Source organism: Cephus cinctus, unplaced genomic scaffold, assembly GCF_000341935.2.
Source record: "Cephus cinctus unplaced genomic scaffold, Ccin1 Ccin1_scaffold0021, whole genome shotgun sequence".
In the NCBI taxonomy this organism is placed as follows: domain Eukaryota; kingdom Metazoa; phylum Arthropoda; class Insecta; order Hymenoptera; family Cephidae; genus Cephus; species Cephus cinctus.
Genome location: NW_014332769.1, coordinates 96,636 through 119,076, shown reverse-complemented (window position 1 = coordinate 119,076; position 22,441 = coordinate 96,636). Strand labels below are relative to the sequence as shown.

General features: G+C 35.8%; 5 protein-coding genes across 7 annotated transcripts; 2 read left to right on the top strand and 3 right to left on the bottom strand.

Annotated features, from left to right (window-relative positions):
- Positions 1–6,320: 6,320 nt before the first annotated feature.
- Positions 6,321–8,406, top strand: LOC107266549 (26S proteasome regulatory subunit 6A-B). Its single transcript, XM_015737168.2, has 3 exons — positions 6,321–6,526; positions 7,019–8,152; positions 8,231–8,406. The coding sequence occupies exons 1-3, from the start codon at positions 6,485–6,487 to the stop codon at positions 8,339–8,341; spliced, it is 1,287 nt and encodes a 428-aa protein (XP_015592654.1). The 5' UTR covers positions 6,321–6,484; the 3' UTR covers positions 8,342–8,406.
- Positions 8,407–8,476: 70 nt separating this feature from the next.
- On the bottom strand, positions 8,477–9,593 carry LOC107266556 (RNA-binding protein 8A). The gene is made up of 4 exons (XM_015737175.2): positions 9,329–9,593; positions 9,055–9,201; positions 8,714–8,975; positions 8,477–8,639 (listed from the first exon to the last, which is right to left on the bottom strand). Exons 1-4 carry the CDS (start codon positions 9,387–9,389, stop codon positions 8,609–8,611), a joined length of 501 nt encoding a protein of 166 aa, XP_015592661.1. The 5' UTR covers positions 9,390–9,593; the 3' UTR covers positions 8,477–8,608.
- Positions 9,594–12,490: 2,897 nt separating this feature from the next.
- LOC107266464 (glycerol kinase) lies at positions 12,491–16,079 on the top strand. 2 transcript variants are annotated; one of them, XM_015736970.2, is made up of 10 exons: positions 12,491–12,819; positions 13,157–13,415; positions 14,192–14,409; positions 14,487–14,699; positions 14,762–14,872; positions 14,944–15,200; positions 15,287–15,492; positions 15,578–15,715; positions 15,772–15,849; positions 15,919–16,079. In XM_015736970.2, exons 1-10 carry the CDS (start codon positions 12,739–12,741, stop codon positions 16,014–16,016), a joined length of 1,659 nt encoding a protein of 552 aa, XP_015592456.1. In that variant the 5' UTR covers positions 12,491–12,738; the 3' UTR covers positions 16,017–16,079. The 2 variants fall into 2 exon arrangements, 1 of the variants encoding a protein (XP_015592456.1); XR_001537430.2 differs by having other exon boundaries at positions 12,492–12,819; positions 15,574–15,715.
- LOC107266486 (testis-specific serine/threonine-protein kinase 4-like) lies at positions 16,071–18,136 on the bottom strand. The gene is made up of 6 exons (XM_015737009.2): positions 17,538–18,136; positions 17,305–17,474; positions 17,100–17,249; positions 16,766–17,039; positions 16,477–16,656; positions 16,071–16,419 (listed from the first exon to the last, which is right to left on the bottom strand). Exons 1-6 carry the CDS (start codon positions 17,703–17,705, stop codon positions 16,177–16,179), a joined length of 1,185 nt encoding a protein of 394 aa, XP_015592495.1. The 5' UTR covers positions 17,706–18,136; the 3' UTR covers positions 16,071–16,176.
- A 135-nt stretch (positions 18,137–18,271) lies between these two features.
- Positions 18,272–20,673, bottom strand: LOC107266475. Of its 2 annotated transcripts, XM_015736996.2 has the most exons (3): positions 20,196–20,673; positions 18,835–19,909; positions 18,272–18,735 (listed from the first exon to the last, which is right to left on the bottom strand). In XM_015736996.2, exons 1-3 carry the CDS (start codon positions 20,313–20,315, stop codon positions 18,596–18,598), a joined length of 1,335 nt encoding a protein of 444 aa, XP_015592482.1. In that variant the 5' UTR covers positions 20,316–20,673; the 3' UTR covers positions 18,272–18,595. The 2 variants fall into 2 exon arrangements, with proteins under 2 accessions (XP_015592482.1, XP_015592472.1); XM_015736986.2 differs by having other exon boundaries at positions 18,272–19,909; positions 20,196–20,672.
- Between the last annotated feature and the right edge of the window lie 1,768 nt (positions 20,674–22,441).

Sequence of the window (22,441 nt, the reverse complement as noted above, 5' to 3'; positions counted from 1 at the left end):
AAGTTAGCCGAAAAATATTTTTTTTCAACGAATTAAGTTTTTCAGGTGCTGAATCGATGCGTAATCGTTTGGTAGTAACGAATATCATAATTAAAACATTTGGTGGTGGTTAGTTTTCGTACAAAATTAAAAAACGATGCAGTCTAGCTGGACTGGATATGGGTGTATGAACACACATTTACGGTCAATAAAACAAATATTTATGAACAGATTGTCCTTTCGAAAGAATTAATCAGTGCAAGAACTCTAGCCAATGATTGGTAGTCTAATTAAAACATTTTGTGGTCATCAATTAATGCACGAGGCGACACAGTAACGTAAGCGAAAGTCTCAGATTATTATAAAGAAGGCTCCAGAGCCTCAATATCGCCGGAACTAAAATTCTGTGTACAGTCAACCGCATTAATGGTATAACGGTTGTCGCCGTGCGGTGAGGTAAGAGAGGAGATTTGGGGGGCGCCTGCTCGCGTACCTTGGCCTATGCGTGCAACGCAGAAAGTACTACGGTGCGAGCGAGACGCCAGAGCGTCGCTCGGTGGGTCCTTGTTGCACAACACTAGTGTAAGCGAGACGCCAACAAGGCCCCTCATGCGCAATAGGGAGCTTGGTGGGGGACTGCTCGTGTCTGGGCGCACGCTCTTGCTCTCTCTCTCAGGCCAACGCTCTATGACGAGGAGAACAGCAACTACCAGGATAAGAAACGAGAAGGACCTATGGGACTTTCGGTAGTGGGAATGAGATAGACTTTTCGATTATCCATCCTCGTCAAACAGCGTTAGTAAGACAAAGAGAAATATATGCGACTTGGTGGCTAGGAACAAGTGTCCCAGCGTCTAACGCATTGAAGCGTTCTACGGTGCGTCCTTTTCGCACAGCACGGGTATAAGCGAGACGGCAATAGGTCCCTGAGTCGCACCTATTCACAATGCGTTAGACGCTGGGACACTTGTTCCTAGCCACCACGTCGCATATATCTCTCTTTGTCTTATTAACGCTGTTTGACGAGGATGGATAATCGAAAAGTCTATCTCATTCCCACTACCGAAAGTCCCATAGTTCCTTCTCGTTTCTTCCTTCCTTCCTTTCCTTATGGCTGTATCCCCAATGGGGGACATGTGCCAGCTTCTCGTTTCTTATTGGAGTAGTAGCTGTTCTCGTCATAGAGCGTTAGTCTGAGAGAGAGAGAGAGAGCAAGAGTGTGCGCCCCACTGATATATATACTAACTGGATACGAGCTGGCCGCCATAATCGTGTACCCATTAGAAGCTTGGATTCGACAACCGCGACGCCTGGCAGTCAGGCACGGTACTACGTAGTTCGCGGCATATTTAATAAAAGGATGGAGAAAAGTAGTAGGAAACCACGGATCGTTTATATACGGAATTAATGCAAATAATAAAACGGTATATATACAGTTTGTGGAGAAACTTGAACGTTGCATTTTATTATGGTATACGTTGTAATATTGCCTTTTATGGTGATGAATGGCAATATTACAACATATATATCTTACTATTTGTAAATGAACTTCTTAGAACATGTGGAATTGTAATCAATTGTGTAAATCAGATGTGTAAACTATATGCACATGCAATTTATAGAATTTGAAGATAATATGTAATAAAATTATGAGGTATAGAAAATATTGGTTATTATTTCAAAAGTTAATAGCAGCTAATGAAATTGAAATTGATTACTTATGTACAATTGAGTAGATCACATATAGATCTTTTTACATTGTCCCTTTGTACATGTCCCGACCATAAATATAGAAAAGACATACATGTAGTATAACCCTGCGGGAGGAAGCCGTCCGGGGTGGGGTGCCGAGGTAGACTGTGCCTACTTGTGATTGGTTACTATTGGAGGCAAGCGCAGTTATGTAAAAGTGCTACGTAAAACAAGGAATAGTAGTACCAATCATGTTAAGGCACAGTAAGGGAGGGGTCAGCTTGAATTTAATTGGTTATGCAGCGAACTCCCCCACCCCCTTTTGTCACGCGCCCCTCGCCAAAAATATCAGTTTATGCTACATCAATGTCTTTTCTATATCTATGGTCCCGACTGATGCCTGCCATAGTGAACTCGTATCAGGTTAGTATATTGCTCGAATTTCTGTGCTCGTGAATTTTTATTTCACGAATTTTTTTGCGTTTTAGTTCTGAATTTGTTTAATATTATAATAATAATCATGCAAATATGTGTTGTCATTATAATTCTATTATTTTTGCTTCTTGTAAATAATAAAAATCAGATTGTGAAAATATGTAAATACAAATACAATTCCTATACCTAGTTTTCTTGACTGCATTATTCCCCTATACACAATATTTTATATATTATACTCCATATAAATATTTTACAGCGGTAGCTATTGCGAACAAGTTTTCAAAATGTTATTACTTTCGTTATAATTTAATAGCAAAAATAATAAAATTGTAATGGCAATACATATTTGCGTGATTATTATCACAATATTAAACAAATTTAGAAATAAAATGCAAAAAAATTCATGCAAAAAAAAAGTTTACAAGCAGAGACTCGAACACAAAAACTTAAAAAGTCACAAGCCTGCATGTTCAATTTTTTTTACATCCAATTTTTCTTAATTGTTATGAGTAGTTATTGAACTTTATAAATAAAGTTTACAAAAATGATCAAAAAATAAGTAATTTAAATAATTTTTGCAATGTAAAATTCCTTTCACTCTAGAAATGGACTTTGTTGTTGAAAACGATGTGCTATTGAAAACTAATATCAGAAGACATTAAACAATTAATGATTATTAATAAAACTAGGACTTTTTTAAAAAAGTTGATAAATGTGAAAAAAATGGAGTTTCACATTGAAAAAATGATTGAAGTTACTTATTTGTTGGTAATTTTTGTTAAATTTATTAAGGTGTCTCTATGGACAGCAATTTTAAAAATATAAATAAATCGCTAGATACCGATAAAATCTTTTAAAAAACGATAATTTATATTATTAAAGATTTGAGATATTATTTGCATCCGACTATATACCTAAATATGCGAGTTTCAATTACTCGTAATTATTGAGATAGCTTGGCAATGGCGTGTTCATTTTTTTTGGTTGCCGACTCCGAGCGGCGCGCTTCGCGCAGCAGCTTTGATAATATGATTGACAGATTGCAACAGCTGGCTCGAGTAATTCTTATATTTATAAAAATGCATGCGAACTATAGGTGTATATGTAACAAAAATATGTATATGTATATGTAACAAAAATACGAGTGTGTGCGTTACGTATACCATTAGACCCCCCTATCTCAAATACAGTGTTGTCAATTCACCACAATTTTTTGGCGTTAGACACATTTTCAATCAAAATTCATTTCCGCGGACCGATATTACTTTTTTAGAACATAGGCAATCTCAGTAAAACTTTCTGTAAACCTTCCTTATATTGTTCACTACTTATTATCAATTTTATATATGGCTCGAATTTGTTTGGAAAAAGATATGGGACGATATATCGATGTGTGGGTCTATAACGTTATAAGGCCTATGCATAAAACTGAATAGAACGGTAACTTTTGACTTCAAATATTGAAGTAACGAGGTAAGCGATTACTTTAAAACTTCGTAAGAGCTTGCACAGTGTGTTGACAAATATGTATACTGAAAAATTTGGAATTTATGGTATTTCATGCTATTGTCCATAGAAGCACCCTAATTATGCTACCCAAAAATAGATGAAACAAAATATTTCTAAGCAGATATATTTTGCGTTTTATATCACGATATAAAATAATTGTTTTTTTAATATGCTCTTCATTTTAATAGATATTATTTATGATATTGAAAATTCAGACGGAGTGTCATTCTTCTCCGCTTTGTTTTTTGCAAAAAGTCCTGTGACTGTGACTCCCGTGCGTTTTCATCATTTGTTTCTTGCGTCTCGAAAGTGGCAGTTCGCTCTACATTTCGAAGCAAACAGCGAATAAATATAAACGTATCAGGTATGATACGTATGACATGTATGACATACAGATATGTATGACAATACATATTTGTCTGATTATTATTATACTATTAAACAAATTTAGAAATAAAATGCAAAATATTCATGAAAAAAAAAGTTTACGAGCAGAGACTCGGAAACAAAAACTTAAAAAATAAGTAACAGGGCTGCTTGTTCAATTCTTTTTGCATACAATTTTTTTAAAATTTTTGAGTAATTATTAAACTTTATTAAATTATACAAAAATTATCAAAAAATAAGTAACAAATCATTTTTTCAATGTGAAATATCCAATTTTTTTTAATTGTTGTGAGTAGTTATTGAACTTTATAAATAAAGTTTACAAAAATGATCAAAAAATAAGTAATTTAAATAATTTTTGCAATGTAAAATTCCTTTCACTCTAGAAATGGACTTTGTTGTTGAAAACGATGTGCTATTGAAAACTAATATCAGAAGACATTAAACAATTAATGATTATTAATAAAACTAGGACTTTTTTAAAAAAGTTGATAAATGTGAAAAAAATGGAATTTCACATTGAAAAAATGATTTAAGTTACTTATTTTTTGATAATTTTTGTAAACTTTATTTATAAAGTTCAATAACTACTCATAACAATTAAGAAAAATTAGATGTATTAATAAAACTAGGACTTTTTTAAAAAAGTTGATAAATGTGAAAAAAATGGAATTTCACATTGAAAAAATGATTTGTTACTTATTTTTTGATAATTTTTGTATAATTTAATAAAGTTTAATAATTACTCAAAAATTTTAAAAAAATTGTATGCAAAAAGAATTGAACAAGCAGCCCTGTTACTTATTTTTTAAGTTTTTGTTTCCGAGTCTCTGCTCGTAAACTTTTTTTTTCATGAATATTTTGCATTTTATTTCTAAATTTGTTTAATATTGTGATAATAATCACGCAAATATGTATTGCCATTACAATTTTATTATTTTTGCTATTAAATTATAACGAAAGTAATAACATTTTGAAAACTTGTTCGCAATAGCTACCGCTGTAAAATATTTATATGGAGTATAATATATAAAATATTGTGTATAGGGGAATAATGCAGTCAAGAAAACTAGGTATAGGAATTGTATTTGTATTTACATATTTTCACAATCTGATTTTTATTATTTACAAGAAGCAAAAATAATAGAATTATAATGACAACACATATTTGCATGATTATTATTATAATATTAAACAAATTCAGAACTAAAACGCAAAAAAATTCGTGAAATAAAAATTCACGAGCACAGAAATTCGAGCACGGAACCCTTGGCTTATCAAGTTGACACGCTACCGCTTCGCCGCCAAACCACTTGTAGCTAGGTTACACCTTTAGATATATAAGTTCCCATACAAACTTTAGGGCTCTTTTTCTCCAAATTTGCTGCCCATTGGTCTGTAGAATTTGAGCATGGTATGAGGTTTCATCACTACGAAGTCTCATTCGGTATTTCATTTCCCATACCGTTTCCTCCCCTTATGAGTACAAATAGACTGGTCCATCAACATATAGTATGGACTACGCATAGACAGAAAAAATGGTCGGCTGAAAGAAAAAGGTAGCGACTGGTGGCGGCCAAGCCCTATCTTCTTCTGACCAGCAGCCGTAGTACGAGAGTATAGAAAACATAGGCAATGGGAACATTAGAAAAGGAGAACGATTGGCCGCCACCTCATATCCTCTTTGTTTATTTGAGCGGACACTTTTTCAAAGGATCTAAGGTAGTGATCGCGTAGTCCACACTATATGTCAATAGACTGGGCATACCCATGTATTCTGTGCTTTGCGATCTTTATATGCGGAATATATGTATATCTACATATACCATTTCAATGGGTAAAATCCATTTGCAGGTGGCTTTTTAATGCGGTTTTGAGGGTTCATGAAAATTCCGGATTTCTCCTTCTACTTCACTTATATTTTGTATTGATTCTGTGGAACGTATCAACGGCATAAAAATAGACACGACTGTATAATATAATGAAGTTTATATAGTATAATATAATCATGCATTTGCTACATTCCAAGTTAATTAATAGATTCAATGAGCATTGTTCATGAATAAAATAAAGTAATAATAATCGGGTCTCGAACCCGAGACTCTCGCACGTTGACTCGTTACCATGCACGTTTGATATTTAGCTACTGTGACGTACAGATTGGGAAAACTGTATTTCAGTTGTTAAACATGTTTGGAGTTTGCTTAGAGTACTCTGATACATACGCTTAACCAATCCAAAACGTGGGTATGGTTCGACGGCCCTCCGCTCAGGTGGCGCGTTTACTCCAAAATAAAATTGGTTTCAAGAATATCGGCCCATTGGCAATCTCCCTATTCATCTCTGGTATATATATCAGTGATTCTGTGCAATTCATTGAAAGCTGTGTGTGCGCCGTTAGCTATAAATTGATAGTATAATAATTTCAAAAGGATTTATATATTTAAAGAATAAGAAAAGGAGAATATTTCTATACGAAATGGCTACATTAGAAGACAAATCAATTTGGGAAGATGGAGAGGTATCTATCACATTTTATAATCATTAGAGGTTATGTTTTCGATGACAAGCAGTTCTCCAATACTGTAAATACTTCTATATTTTTTATAAAACTTCAGAATACAACTCATTCTTAAAAAGCTTTATTAAAAAAAAATAAACCGAAAGACGACTTTAAGAAAAAGTGATATTTTGGAGTTTAGCCAATTTACTAATGATCTCTTCCTTATTATCCTATTATCCAATAAAAAAAATCTACATCACAAGAATGATCTATATAAACAGTTATTTTAATTTTTTATTGTAGCTTATAATACTAGGATTGCAGTATTTAGTAATTAATTTTATAGACAATCAAATTATAGGGACAGTCTCATATTGAGAAAATTGTTTTTGTATTGTAAAATAGAAAGAAATAATCAGATAGTATGTCACTAACATCAGGAAATTCTTATAGGTATACATTTTTTTTAATTCCATGACAACTTTGTACCATACATAATTATTATTTCAGGAAACTTTGGGTGAGGATGTGCTGCGAATGTCCACGGATGAGATTGTCTCACGCACACGACTATTGGATAATGAAATTAAGATAATGAAGAGTGAAGTGATGCGTATATCTCATGAGCTACAGGCGCAAAACGATAAGATCAAAGAGAATACTGAAAAAATCAAAGTGAATAAGACTCTACCATATCTGGTTTCAAATGTTATAGAGCTTCTCGATGTAGATCCACAAGATATGGGAGAAGAGGATGGTGCAGTAGTTGACCTTGATGCACAAAGAAAAGGAAAATGTGCTGTTATTAAGACTTCCACTAGGCAAACATATTTTCTTCCAGTAATTGGACTTGTTGATGCAGAGTCCTTGAAACCAGGAGACTTGGTTGGTGTCAACAAGGATAGCTACCTTGTCTTAGAAACGTTACCTGCCGAATATGATGCTAGAGTTAAAGCCATGGAAGTTGATGAACGTCCTACGGAACAATACTCCGATATTGGTGGTCTGGACAAACAGATTCAAGAACTCATTGAAGCTGTGGTGCTTCCTATGACACACAAAGAGAAGTTCGAGAACTTAGGAATTCAGCCGCCAAAAGGAGTTCTTTTGTATGGTCCCCCTGGAACTGGCAAGACACTACTAGCCCGTGCCTGTGCTGCTCAAACCAAGTCCACGTTCTTAAAACTCGCCGGCCCACAGTTGGTCCAGATGTTCATCGGAGATGGTGCCAAACTTGTACGAGATGCTTTCTCTCTAGCTAAGGAAAAGGCACCTGCTATTATATTCATTGATGAACTTGATGCTATTGGTACGAAAAGATTTGATTCTGAGAAAGCTGGTGATCGTGAAGTACAGAGAACTATGTTAGAGCTTCTTAATCAGCTAGATGGGTTTAGTTCTACGGCTGACATTAAAGTTATTGCTGCTACTAACAGAGTGGATATTCTGGATCCTGCACTTCTCAGATCTGGACGTCTTGATCGTAAAATCGAGTTTCCGCACCCCAACGAAGAAGCCAGAGCTCGTATTATGCAGATTCACTCCAGGAAAATGAATATGTCACCTGATGTGAATTTTGAAGAATTATCTAGATCTACCGATGATTTTAATGGCGCGCAATGCAAAGCCGTTTGTGTGGAGGCAGTAAGTTAAAATATAGATATGTAGATAATGAAATTGAATGAATGAGTAAATGAAATGTATACATTTTTTTCTTTTCAGGGAATGATCGCATTGAGACGTAACGCCAGAGCTGTTACTCACGAAGACTTGATGGAAGCTATCAATGAAGTTCAAGCTAAGAAGAAGGCCAATTTGAATTATTATGCTTAAAATCCATGTATCTTTACTTGTTAAGAACTTTTTTCGCTAATATAGTATGAAATATTACGTGATTATCTAGTTTCCCCTTCATTATACAGTTTCGAAATAAACAACCTTTTTTTATATTTGTCAATGATAAATACATTTGCTTTAGCTCTTGATTTATTTGAATCAGTTGTTCTAAAGTACAAATTAAACTTGGTTTTATTTTTTTCATTTGAATACGGTCAAGCAATTATAAAAAAAAAGGAAAATATATAGAAATTAAGTGTTCTTTCATCGTCTCCTGTGACTTCTCTTCTTAAGTCTGCAAAATAAAAATACAATGAGGCTCAAACACAACAAATGAGTAGTGCAAAAAAAATAAGCAATTTCACTCACTTCTTAGGTCCTTTGACAAAGCACCAGTCAACGGAAATAGCTTGACCTAGAATATCTGTACCATTCAGAGCTTCTTTAGCAGCTTGTGCCTCCTTGAAAGTTTCATACTCAACCAAAGCATATCCTTTCAAGAATCCTGTTCGCCTGTCCAGATTCAGATGGAGATTTTTAATCTGTCCAAATTCTGAAAATTTATCCTGGATATCATCTTCTTGTGCCTCTTCATGGACAGAATTGATAAATAGAATCCATCCTTCAACAGCTGATAATAAAATATATAATTTTTATTCATATTTTATGCCATTATAAGATTGTTATGAAAAAACAAACAGAGTACTAACATCTTTGTGGACCTGGTTCATCATCGTCATCCTCGACGACGTTCATGGACTCGTAATGGCCAACATCATCACGAGTAGATACTAATTCTGCTCCATGTCCGCGACCTTTCCTCTTTTTAGCTTTTTCTTTCAGACGTAGAATTCCCTCTATACATAATTAAAATAATATTTGATGCATAAATTATAGATCATGAGCGTTTATGGTCATTCCACTGTTTACAGATTATAAGTTGGTATAGCTGAAAATAATGAAAGAATACTAGTAAATACTAACGGTCACCCTCATCGTCGACTTCGAATTCTTCAGCATTATCAATATCCAATACATCTGCCATTATGAGTTTAGTAATTATGAATTTCACACTAAATGAGTTGTTATAGCAAATTACAAGACGTGCCTAAGTAAAAAGAAACGGATTGTACGTGTTACACTGTACACGCTGGTATACACTACAAGTTTGCAAACATTTGCAAAACGTACGTAACCACAGAGCGTAACTGAATAAAGCACAGACCACTTATTGGAGACGCGGCACTCCACTGCTATAGACTGTTAGCTGTAACGCTCCGAGCGCCTAATTCCGCGGTATACTTGAAAATCCCACTCGATGTTCCTTGCTGCTGGGTTCCGTTGGTAAAGATTGGAAACTCACCTTGCGAATTTAGAAGTATATTTACGAAATAAAAGTAAATATTAAGATATAAACGTATATACAGAGATGAGGAGGGAGATTGCCAACAGAGATGAGTGGGGAGATGCACAACGCTCCGGTTTTAGTCGATACGAAAAGCATGGCGCTAAATCATAGCGGCGAGTCCGGGAGTAGGATTTCGTGATCATCGCCTCTGTCAATGTTACAGATTTCGCGTAGCCGCGCGGGTCATGATCATCGTTCCAGCCGATATTGCAGTCAGCGAAAATGAATGGATTGCTCGGTGGTGGGGAAAAAGTTGCCGCCCCTCACAAACCGTTCTTGACAAACAGCCCATGAAGAACTCTTTTTTCATCTTCTTTTTTTTTATTTTACTACAAAATCTGTTCAAGGTTCCTTTCTTTTAACCTTTCTAGGTTGCCCAAACTTTATTTTAAGTTTATATATTTTTTTTTAAATGTTATCTATGACAGAATCGACTAATATTTTAAACGCCCGCTCGTGCCGCGCGACCGGCGACTTGAGCGATTGCGGATCCTCTCTTGCTGAGAGGTCTGCTATTGCTGTTACTGCTGCCGCTGGTTCTTATAATCTTATAAATACTTTTTTATTTGCAATCTTCAGTTCCAGCGCCCAGTGTAAATTCAATAAGATTTACTATGAGAAAATAATTAGCTCACTTCATTACCTGGAATCAATAATCTTGAGAAGCAAATATGGAAATGAGCATTATCTCTGTCTGTAATTGTTCGTACACGTGGACAAAGGTGGCATGAAAGTTCTTAACTGGTGTGCATCTTCATATTATTCTGCTTATACAGTAATGCGCAATTGAAGTGGAACACTTGAATTTTTGTGTATCTCTACGAAACTATGACCGACATTAAAAGAACACCCCCATTAAACCCCTGTAGGATCACTCTAGGGGGAGTTACACCCCCTTGAAGTGAAAACACTTAAATGCATACAGAATGCAGGGACAAATGCTTGGCGCGCGTGGTAGGGTAGTAGTCCCCCGAGCGCCTCGAGCGGAACTCGCAAAATTTAGGCGTTTTTTCAAACGGATAAAATAACCCCTTAGCGTACTCGTATTTGGATGTTTAAAAGCACGTTTTAATCGTTGAAATCTCAGCTACAACATGGATAAAAATGAAACTTCTATTTCATCGCTTTCCTAATGAAAAGTGGCGGGGAAGCTTCGGGTGCACTTGCGAAATCTCGAGATCTCCGTCACGGGCTCATCTCCGAGAACAATAATTTTGTGAGAATCTGCAGTATCATTAAAGATGATATCATGCAGAAACTGGACCAGATTGGTCGGCGCGTTCGGAAGTTATGGCCATTTAAGTGTTTTCACTTCAAGGGGGTGTAACTCCCCCTAGAGTGATCCTACAGGGGTTCAATGGGGGTGTTTTTTTTATGCCGAAGGATGCTCTCTCTCGTGACCTGATTAAAAATATAAATTTCCTGCCGGAACTACTAGATCTCGAATTTTTCGAAAAGTTCCAAAATGCATTTTTTTCACTCCAACCCCTGCCATTCGGCTATTTTGTATCCGATCGGGATAAAACCTTTACCATTCGAACGGGAAGGAAATTTCCTAAAAAATATATCTTTGGTTTTTTTTTAAATCGGTCATAGTTTCGTAGAGATACACAAAAATTCAAGTGTTCCACTTCAATTGCGCATTACTGTATAAGCAGAATAATATGAAGATGCACACCAGTTAAGAACTTTCATGCCACCTTTGTCCACGTGTACGAACAATTACAGACAGAGATAATGCTCATTTCCATATTTGCTTCTCAAGATTATTGATTCCAGGTAATGAAGTGAGCTAATTATTTTCTCATAGTAAATCTTATTGAGTTTACACTGGACGCTGGAACTGAAGATCGCAAATAAAAAAGTATTTATAAGATTATAAGAACCAGCGGCAGCAGTAACAGCAATAGCAGACCTCTCAGCAAGAGAGGATCCGCAATCGCTCAAGTCGCCGGTCGCGCGGCACGAGCGGGCGTTTAAAATATTAGTCGATTCTGTCATAGATAACATTTAAAAAAAAATATATAAACTTAAAATAAAGTTTGGGCAACCTAGAAAGGTTAAAAGAGAGGAACCTTGAACAGATTTTGTAGTAAAATAAAAAAAAAGAAGATGAAAAAAGAGTTCTTCATGGGGAATCGAATCCGTAACCAGCAGCGGTATATCTTGACAGGTTATTGACTCAACCACGATGCTCGTTTAATTCTAAATTAAATTTTCTATATTTTCTATATTTCAAAATTTCTCTTTGAACTGTTCTCGGTCGTTTCATTTATCAACGAATTTCGCCATTCATTTTTTAATGTTCATTTTCGGCATGATAAGAGGTAAAGAGTGAAAACCAATATTTTTATGCATTTTTTATAACTTTGAAATTTATTTGAATATACACATTTGTTTGCGCATTACGTCCATACAAACGTTTAGGGTTCGGTTGGACGGAACACCTTGCTGTTCCGCCTGTTTGTCAAGAACGGTTTGTGAGGGGCGGCAACTTTTTCCCCACCACCGAGCAATCCATTCATTTTCGCTGACTGCAATATCGGCTGGAACGATGATCATGACCCGCGCGGCTACGCGAAATCTGTAACATCGACAGAGGCGATGATCACGAAATCCTACTCCCGGACTCGCCGCTACGATTTAGCGTCATGCTTTTCGTATCGACTAAAACCGGAGCGTTGTGCATCTCCCCATTCATCTCTGTCGCCTAAAACCGTAGCGTTGTGCATCTCCCCACTCATCTGTGGTCAAAAGCACGGGAGTGATGTGCCTCCAGTAACTGGTCTGTGATCACGTGCATGAAATAGGAAATTGCAACTTTGCGATTGGCTGCGAGAGATACGCGTGGATACGCGGTACGTAAAGTACGCTCCATGTGACGGAACCCGTATATTTGTTGGGGAAAGTAACGTTTACTAAAAATCTATAAAATTGGATTGAGAAGTGTAATTCCCTAAAAGGACATTATTAATATTATTCTCAAATGAATAAAAATGAATTCATGAACACATACGGTCCGCTCGTTGGTGCAATTGATGAGGGAACAAGTAGTGCTCGATTTTTGGTAAAAAAAATCAACAATCAGTTTTTTAACGAATAAATACTATTAAATTATCTGATCTAATTTGTTGTTTCTAATTTGAGTGCTTTAAAGAATATCGCCGTAATATTACATTCAGTATTATTGTGAAATGTTCAGGTTAAATTGTTATACATGAAGTGAATGACATTCCTTTTATGAAATTCTGATGCAAATGTTTTTTTAGTGTTAGTAGATATTTTATTTTGGCTAAATTACAGAATAGGACTTCTTGAACCTAGCTGTGGATTGTTTAGTTTTTTTTGCATGAAGCTTTTCAAGAAGAAATGATTTTCTGCGTGTTACCTTTATTTTTTTTAAGGTATTTGCTGCAAATACTGCTGAAGTATTAACTTATCATCAAGTGCCAATTTCACAATCCTGTCCTAAGGAAGGATGGGTTGAACAAGATGCAAAAGAAATATTAGCTGCAGTTCAAGAATGTTTGAAACAAACTGTATTCAATCTCCGACAACTGACTATAGATCCATCAGATATTGTAGCTCTTGGTATTACAAACCAAAGAGAAACAACTGTAGTGTGGGATTCACAGACTGGGGAACCATTATACAATGCTATAGGTATTGAATAGCATAGAATTTTTGGCTGTTGAATTTATCAATTATTGTTATTATGCAGCTTGGAAAAGAAAAATACAAGCAATTTACAATGTTTTTACTCCTTTAGGAGTCATTCTCAGGTATAGTTTTTAATAAGTAAAATTAAATTTCAAGTTAAAATTCCATAAGATGTATTTCAAGATATAATGTTTAATTGATTAATATTTTTCTTCTTCGTTTCAGGTGGAGCAGAGAAGTAGCTATTAAATTTGATCAGAAGGTCCTACTCAGATTTTGAATGTCAACCCAAATTATTACAAACTAATCTGGAATAAAAACATGACTTTTTTCAGACAAACGTTTGCAGATAAAATAAGAAAAAAGGCTGATAGACCATCTATTTTTCTGGAAAAAATCATGTTTATTCCAGATTATTTTCTAATAATTTTGCTTGACATTCAAAACCTGAATAGGACCTCCTGGTCAAATTTAGCAGCTGTTTCTCTGCTACATCTGAAACAAACAAGAAAAATAATGAATTGAACTAAATATTATATCTTGAAAAACAACTTAATGAATTTTTACTTGAAATTTAATTTTACTTATTAAGAACCATACCTAAGGATGACTCCCAATGGAGTCGAAACGTCGTAAATTACTTCCAATTTTCTTCTCTTGACTGTATGGTCGTCACTTAAATAAATAATACAATAATTTCTTAAGTATTATCGTTTTTTGAAAATTTATAGATTTTTTCATATTTACTAGAAGTTAAATCATACTCTGATTTGTTATAGTATGGATGGACATGAGAACTACAAGTATAGTTGATGAAATACTTAAGGGTGTGCGTAATCAGAATAAAAACTACCTCAAACCACTTTGTGGATTACCAATTAGTCCTTACTTCAGTGCTTTAAAACTCAAATGGTTATTGGAAAACGAGCCTAAAGTGCAACAGGCTATACGTGAAAAGCGCTGTATGTTTGGTACCATTGATTCCTGGTTGATATGGGTTAGTCAAAATTATAAGCAAGAATGTGTATTATGTTAAAGAATAATAGAATTATTGAAATATTATTGGTTATATAGAACTTGACCGGTGGTATCAATGGTGGCGTTCATAGCACAGATGTAAGCAATGCCTCAAGAACAATGCTAATGAATATCAATACTTTGAAATGGGACAATACACTGCTGTCCTTTTTTAAAATACCTCGTGAGATATTACCAGAAATACGTAGTTCCTCAGAAGTTTATGGACATATACAAGAAGGAGTAATGCGCGGAGTACCGATTTCTGGGGTAAGTGCAAATGTCCATAGCACTATTCAGAAAAATATTAAATAAGCAAAATCTCCATTTAGTGTCTCGGAGATCAGCAATCTGCTCTAGTTGGTCAGATGTGCTTCCATCAGGGTCAAGCAAAAAGCACTTATGGTACTGGCTGCTTTTTACTTTACAACACTGGAACTGCAGTAGGTATATCATATCAAAATATATATTTTCACAATAGTTCCGCGGATAAAACAAACATTTTCATTTGCAGATCGTAGATTCATCTCACGGATTGCTGACAACTGTAGCTTACCAGTTGGGTGCAAATGTCCCTCCAGTTTACGCATTGGAGGGATCAGTCGCTATAGCCGGTGCCGTTGTGCAATGGTTAAAAGATAATCTAGGTATTTTATCAAATATTTCCGAATGCGAATCGGTCGTCGAAAAGCTTTCATCGGAAAATCGTGTAACCTTCGTACCAGCATTTGCTGGTCTCTATGCACCATATTGGAGAAAGGATGCTAGAAGGTATTCTTCTCTATCTATTTAGTAATTTCATTTATGAAAAAAATATATGAACAGCATATAAAAGTAATCATATTTCTGTTTGCCAGTGTGATATGTGGTATTACAGAAGACACTAACAGTGCTCACATTGTGAAGGCAGCCTTGCAATCTGTGTGTTTTCAAACGAGAGACATTTTGGAAGCAATGAAACAGGATACTGGTCTATCACTCTCGGAATTATTAGTGGATGGCGCTATGACGAAGAATAATTTATTAATGCAAATGCAAGCTGATATTTGTGGCATTCCTGTGGGTAAGTCCACTCAGCTGATTAGTAATAGATTCTTTAAGTTTTCAGTTCATTTCATTGAGTATGTTCAACGTGTTTTACAAGGAAGTCAGACCTTTGATGTGTGAAACAACTGCTCTTGGCGTAGCTATTGCTGCGGGAAGTGCTGAAGGAGTTCGTAAGTGGGACCTTAAGATTGACGCTATGGTACCCAGTGACGTGTTTGTGCCATCTATAACTGAAAATGGTTAATATAAATATATTCAAAAATTTTATTGATATTTTTGCTAACATATTTTACAGAACGCGATATACTTTACTCACAATGGAAAATGGCCATCGAACGTAGCTTAGGCTGGGAGCCTTGTTTGGACTCAGATGGTTTGTTACGAATAATTTTATTAGTAAATATGGAATGCTTGCTTTATTTATGAGACTCATTTTTTTCAGACGAAACGAAGGATGTTCATGCAGCTACCAGTACTGGTCTGTTTGTAATGGGTACCGTGATTCTTCTAATGATTGCAAAATATAGATCAAATCTGTGACTCGGGTTTTGGATAACATGCATTGCATTTTAGTCAAATAAACAATAACTTAAATTATCTTGACTGATGCTCAATTACTTTATTCCATAAAACCATTAATCAGAAAGCAAACAAAAATTTAGGCTGTCATGCAATATAAATTACATCAGCTTTCAGAGTTTCACAAGTTACGTCGATTCTCCGTACGTTTCTTCCCACGATTCTCATAATTTCCTTCAATTGACTTTGAAGATGAATGAGCTTGTATTTCCTTAATTGGAAGTTCATTTTCCAATCCTATACCAATATTAGTATCTTGATGTTTCGTAACTAAAGCCTCCTTAGTCAGTAACTTCGGAATATCAGGCGTTTCCGGCACAAAAACTTTGGTTTCTGTTGCCGTAGAAATTGTCGGAATATTATCCTGAAATGATGGCCGTTAAAATTGAAAAATTGGCTAACTTTGTAATATTAACTATACCACAGATTTATCAGTGGTGGACGTTTGAGCTATTGCTACAGCCACAATGAGCCAAGGGTCATTTCTAATGATTGCAATTCGAAGTCTTGTACGTTGCGGCGCCAGTATCCGTGTTATTAGTACACGACAAGGTTGGGATACTTTTGGATCCTTTGGAAAAGTAACTTTGTTTTGCACCTGCTACAATAGAAACAAAACTCTACAACTGAAAACTCTGAGTTTGAAATTTTAAGTATTAGTAAAACTTGTTGAACAAGTATTTCTGTCCATGTTGAGTGTACCTGAATACCTTAAGAAGTTGCGCGTAATTTGAGTCATCAAAAGGAAGCCTCCCATAAACCATAGCGAATAGTACGACACCCATAGACCAGATATCAGACATCTGAGGCTGATATGGTATTCCACGTAATATCTCAGGAGAGGCATATGCATAACTACCGCAAAAAGTTTCGCTCAAAGGTGCTATGCCATTTTTTGGCTTCATATGGCCACGAGCAAAACCAAAATCTGATAATTTTATATTGAAATCCTTGTCCATGAGAAGATTTTCGCACTTAATATCTCTGATATAATTTAAAAATGTAATTATCGATTGAATATTTTTATTTATAATTATCTATCACCTATGGACCACTCCACGTTCATGACAGTAATCAACAGCTTCTAATAATTGACGAAACCAACGGCGACTCCGGGTCTCATCAATAAACATATCTCTTCTTATAACGTCCAGTAAACTACCATTTTGTGCATACTCCATGACAATGTAAACTCTAAGAGAAGTTGAACTATATTTATTTTATGTAAATTAATATTTTAAAAACAAACCTATGCGTGGTCTCTATGGCTTGGAGAAATCTAATCAAGTTAGAATGCTTCAGGCCTTTGACGACTTCTATCTCCCGCGGTAAAAATTTCTTCAAATAATCACCCGGCGCCTGGAATTTTGAAACTATCTTCACTGCTACCTGACAGTTATGTCTGTCGGATTTTGCCACCTAGAAAATGTCTTAGGATTTCATATATATGTATAATTTTGTTTAATGCATGCCATTATTTGCCTTGACGGTAGCGTATGACCCAGCTCCAACTGTTCTACCCAGTGCATAACCATGAGTTTCCAATACAGTTAATTTTTTCTCAGGTTTATCCTCATCTTTTTCATTTACTGGATTATTTTGTTGCTTTTCTAAAGTAGGTTTTAGTTCTGTTACCGGTACGGTGGCCATTCTATTCGTGGACAATACTTTGAGCTAGATCAATAGTCTTATCTTTTACAATGCATACTCAAGAAAATACCGATTTCACACGTATTACAGATTTTTACACGAATAACTTGAAGCTGTACGATAAAGTCCTCGTTAAAATAGTGAAAAATCAATAGAAATGTCAAGATTTGAAAAAAATGAAAACACAAGAAATGTAATACGTGAGGAACTCGTGAGACTTGTATAACAAAGAGTGATTTGAAGTGCAATGATAAAACAAAATGCTTTAACAATACTTGATGGATTTTTTATTAGATGTCACAAAAATTACGGAAAGTAATGGAAAAACAGAATAGTTTCCTGTCTTCATGAATGCTGATATCTGATAACTTCATAAAAGTATTGGTTGTGTTCAGCAGAAAAACCGCTAAGGGAGCAAATACATCTGATTGATCAAATCTCGTAACTGTTGCAAGATTAAGGATTAAGAATAACTAATCAAACATATTTGCTCCTTCAGCGGTGTTTCTGCTAAACAGCCGTTTAAGAAATGGAAAAAAAGGAATAATCTCTTACCCATTAACACATTTTCGATCCAACTGTAACTTTATTCGAATTATTCTTGCATATATGCGATTTTTTACTGTCGCAATGCGAGAAACAGAATGACACTCGGAACAATACGAGTAATAATTTTTGAAAGTAGCTTCGATATATAGAATATAAAAACTAATACGAGAATAGTATTTTGACGATGCTGTTTATGAAATAATATAAAATTAACGTTATTAAACTTAACGAGATGGATGTATAACCTTTTACAAGAGGCACTATCATTAGTTACAAATTAAGTTGGATCCCCCTCTCCATCGTCGTCACTCTTGTGTACTGATTAACAGTAGCTGCTGTCTTCACATATGTATGTTGCTCTTTTGGCTAAATATTGTTTTGAGATTTTTTTGCTCCCTCTTGGAATCTACATCTTTGTCAGATGGACTTATACAGGCTGAATCTTTTTGTTTCGAATTCTGCTTACATTGTTGTTCAATAGCTAAAACAATCCGGTTGTAAATTTCTAAATCAATCTTCTTGTACTTTGAAACTTTGTTTTTCAATCGTAAATTCCTTCTGATAACGTTTTTTGCGGTACCTTGTATTTTTCTACGCTTTTCTTGTTGGATTTTTAGTTGATCTGGTCCTCTTGGTCTTTTCATCAAAGATCTACGTTGTTTTCGACATGCTGTACATCTAGTTATTTGAGGACCAGTCCGATTTTGTTCTTTTGCCAACACATAACCAATACATTGTAGTGATTTTTGTTCACCCAGTACACCTTTACAGGGTATTAATGCTGATACTCGTTGGAGTAACTTTGATACTTCATCTATTTTTTCAACATGTTCCATATCTGCCAAAATTATTCTTTTTTCTTCTAAGAAAATTTCTACGCTCAAGTCTTGCAATAAAACTACTCGTTTTGCTATGGCTGAAGAATTGTTTTGCAAACAGATCCAAAAGACTCGGTTTTCAAGTACATGCATGAACCACAATCCACGTGGAAGAACAATTGTATTTAATTTCTGTTTGAGTGATTGAAAACTACCACCTGTTGATTTTATAATTTCTTCAAATTCTCGTGAAGATTGATCACACTGTCCACACAGTTCATCGATTTCACTTGGTTCACATTCATCGGATGGTATAGTTAGTTCAGATGATTCACATGGTTCACACTGTTCAGATGATTCACATAGTTCCCACTGGTCAGATGGTTCACATAATTTAGATGATGTACATGGAACACATGTCGTAAAGTCTTGTGAATTGGTCCCTGCATCTTTGAATTTTGACTGACTAGATGTAGCATCATCATTTTTAGATTTGCATTCTGTAGTGGTTGTTGGTTGTGGAGTTATTTGAGAACTGTTTTCCATGTTCCGAAGTTTATGTTCATCAGTCACTGTTTCTTGAATTCCTTTACTTTGGCATTCATTTGCAGAACTAATTCCAGTTTCTTGATGACAAGGAAAAATAGAAGGTACTGATCCTACACGCAAAGTAGCTTTACCTTTCCTCATACGAAATACTGTCCCATCTGGCATCGTAGTCACATAATATTTTTCCACTTCATCTTCTTGAAAATGAAGCTCACACACACCATTGGACTTGGACACCGCTTTATGAGAACGAGGAATCGCCTCTCTCCATTTTAGCAACATCTCTTCCTATTTTAATCATACAAGAAGAAAAATGATAGCTACTTATACATATTTAAAAAACCTTTATGAAGTAACGTTTCTTAGAATTTATAATTCATGATCACAAAAATGGTAACACAGATTAATATTTCAGAGTGATCAGCACAAGCAAAAAAAATCAGATTCAGATTAGTAAATTTAATTAATTTAGCTTAAATTTTTAACGTTGAAAGGTTGAAAGTAGGTGGTATGTTTATAATCTTTCAGAAATTCAAATAAACAATATAATTAATAAGACAAATCGCAGACTTACTGTACGAGGTTTAAATATACTGCAATTCTTCTTTCCTTTCATTCTATTTTTTATATTAACACTGGCATAGCCAGTTTTGCAACCAGGCACACAACAGCAAGAAGGTGACGAAGACGGCATCGTAAAGTGAAAAGGTTATCTTTCTCTTCTTCTTCCTATCATAGGAATGTATCCCTCTAACGAGATCACGTGCCAGCGATCCAAGGCTTGAAATTTCTTCTTCCTCTTTGTTTTTTATTTATTGCCTCTTAGACCGTTGCTATGGATAACTTTTACTATTCGGCCACAGGGTTCTAAGCATAATATAATTGCGACTGTATACCACTGTATACCCTTTAGTACCTTTCATCGACATAGGCTTAGTTTCCACCGTGCAGAGTTTAAACAGAGTTAACCAATCACTTATAGAAGTTGAATGGAATTGACCAATGAGGCCTCTAAACTTTGTGTAAACTTTGCACGGTGGAAACTAACCCATATAGTACTGGACTGCTCACTGTAGCCGCAGAAAGTGTAACCGGGAATAGAAAGAAAGAGCAAATCATAAGAACCGTTTTGTCCTTCTCTTGAGCAGAAGCGGAATTAGGAATAAAGGAACCTCGCGCAATAAAATGTATGTTTCACGATGAACATTATTTATATATTTTATAAGTTTAAGAATTGATTTAATCTTATGTTAACCATAAAATTTAAGATTATATTTCTACTTTACTTACTTGTGAAAGCTTATCGTATTGGGCTCAAAGTATACGTCTCGTGATAGCCCACACATAACACAGTGAATCACCATTTTTTAATATTGAATTTTTATAAACTCAACTACCATAAAGTAATCACAATAATTCAAATTTGACCGATGGACTTGACTCACGGAGGCTTCTGTCTCCAAGATTCGACTGTAACAACGTATATTCTAGATGTGCGGAGTAATCTTTCACATGGTTCTTCTTCTGCATATTACAGTCCTGAACCCCTTCCATCCAGAAAACTTTCGACCAATAGAAAAATGATAGAAAAGGACAGAACGGTCCTTACGATTTGCTCTCTCTTTCTATTCATAGTTACACTTTCTGCGGCAACAGTGAGCAGTCCAGTACTATCACAGATGAGTAGGGAGATTGCCAATGGGCCTGTTTTTGGTGGTCTCAATTTTACTCTGGTTTCGTCGCGCCACCTTAGCAGAGTGCCCTCGAAGCAGTTCCACGTTTTTGATTGGTCGAGTATATATAGTAATACTACGCGTGAGAATCTGGAGCTGTGTTTTGGCGCGTCGACGCGCCACCTGATCGAGACTCTTGAACTAGTTCCACGTTTTTGATTGGTCGAGTATATATAGTAATACTACGCGTGAGAATCTGGAGCTGTGTTTTGGCGCGTCGACGCGCCACCTGATCGAGACTCTTGAACTAGTTCCACGTTTTTGATTGGTCGAATGAATCGTATGTTCTTCGAGATCCACGATTTTAAACCGGGTGAACACTCAAATAGGGAGACTCGTATCCACCCTCTCTTACTGTATATTACATAAACCGTAGTAATGAGGTAGTAAATTTTGCCGATGTTAATTCCCTTAATATCCATATGAAGCTTTGTAAATAATAGAGTGAGCAAAAAAAACTTTAAACAAACCCTCGAACGTGGGTAACTACAGAAATATAAATTTTCCAATTTGTATAGCACAATGGCTCGGTAGCACACGTGATTGGTGCTGGATTAACTTCCGAGAGTTTCAAGTTCGGAACTCATGTCTCATCCCCTTTTTTTTTGTCTTAATTATCAACTATGCTTTGTAACGTAATTCTTTTCCTTGACCCGACACCGATAGCAAAACATACGGGAACGACTATTTTCGAGAACCAACCTACGTTACCTTCGGCCGTCCACCCGTCGTTCGTGCATCCGCAAACCAGGCGGGCGCCAGCAATTCTTTCTTCACCGGGAACTGACGAGCCGGTATAAACTGGGAGTTGAGGTGGAACAGGCCCAACTCCACCAAGAACGAGAGCTCTGACGGAACCTATCAGACGAGGCAATAGCTTAACGGATCCTGTCGATTTTTGGGGACGCGTAAAATTGAGAAACGCAACCGTAGGTGCTGATCTTTTGGGTCGCGTAAAATCAGCAAACGCAACTGGATACACGAACGGGAGCGAACGGTTACGGAATGCACGGCCGCTCAGGCTGCTAGGTTTGAGGTAGAGAGGGTCGGAGTAAGAGTCCGGCAAATAGTGCGAGAGACAGAGAGC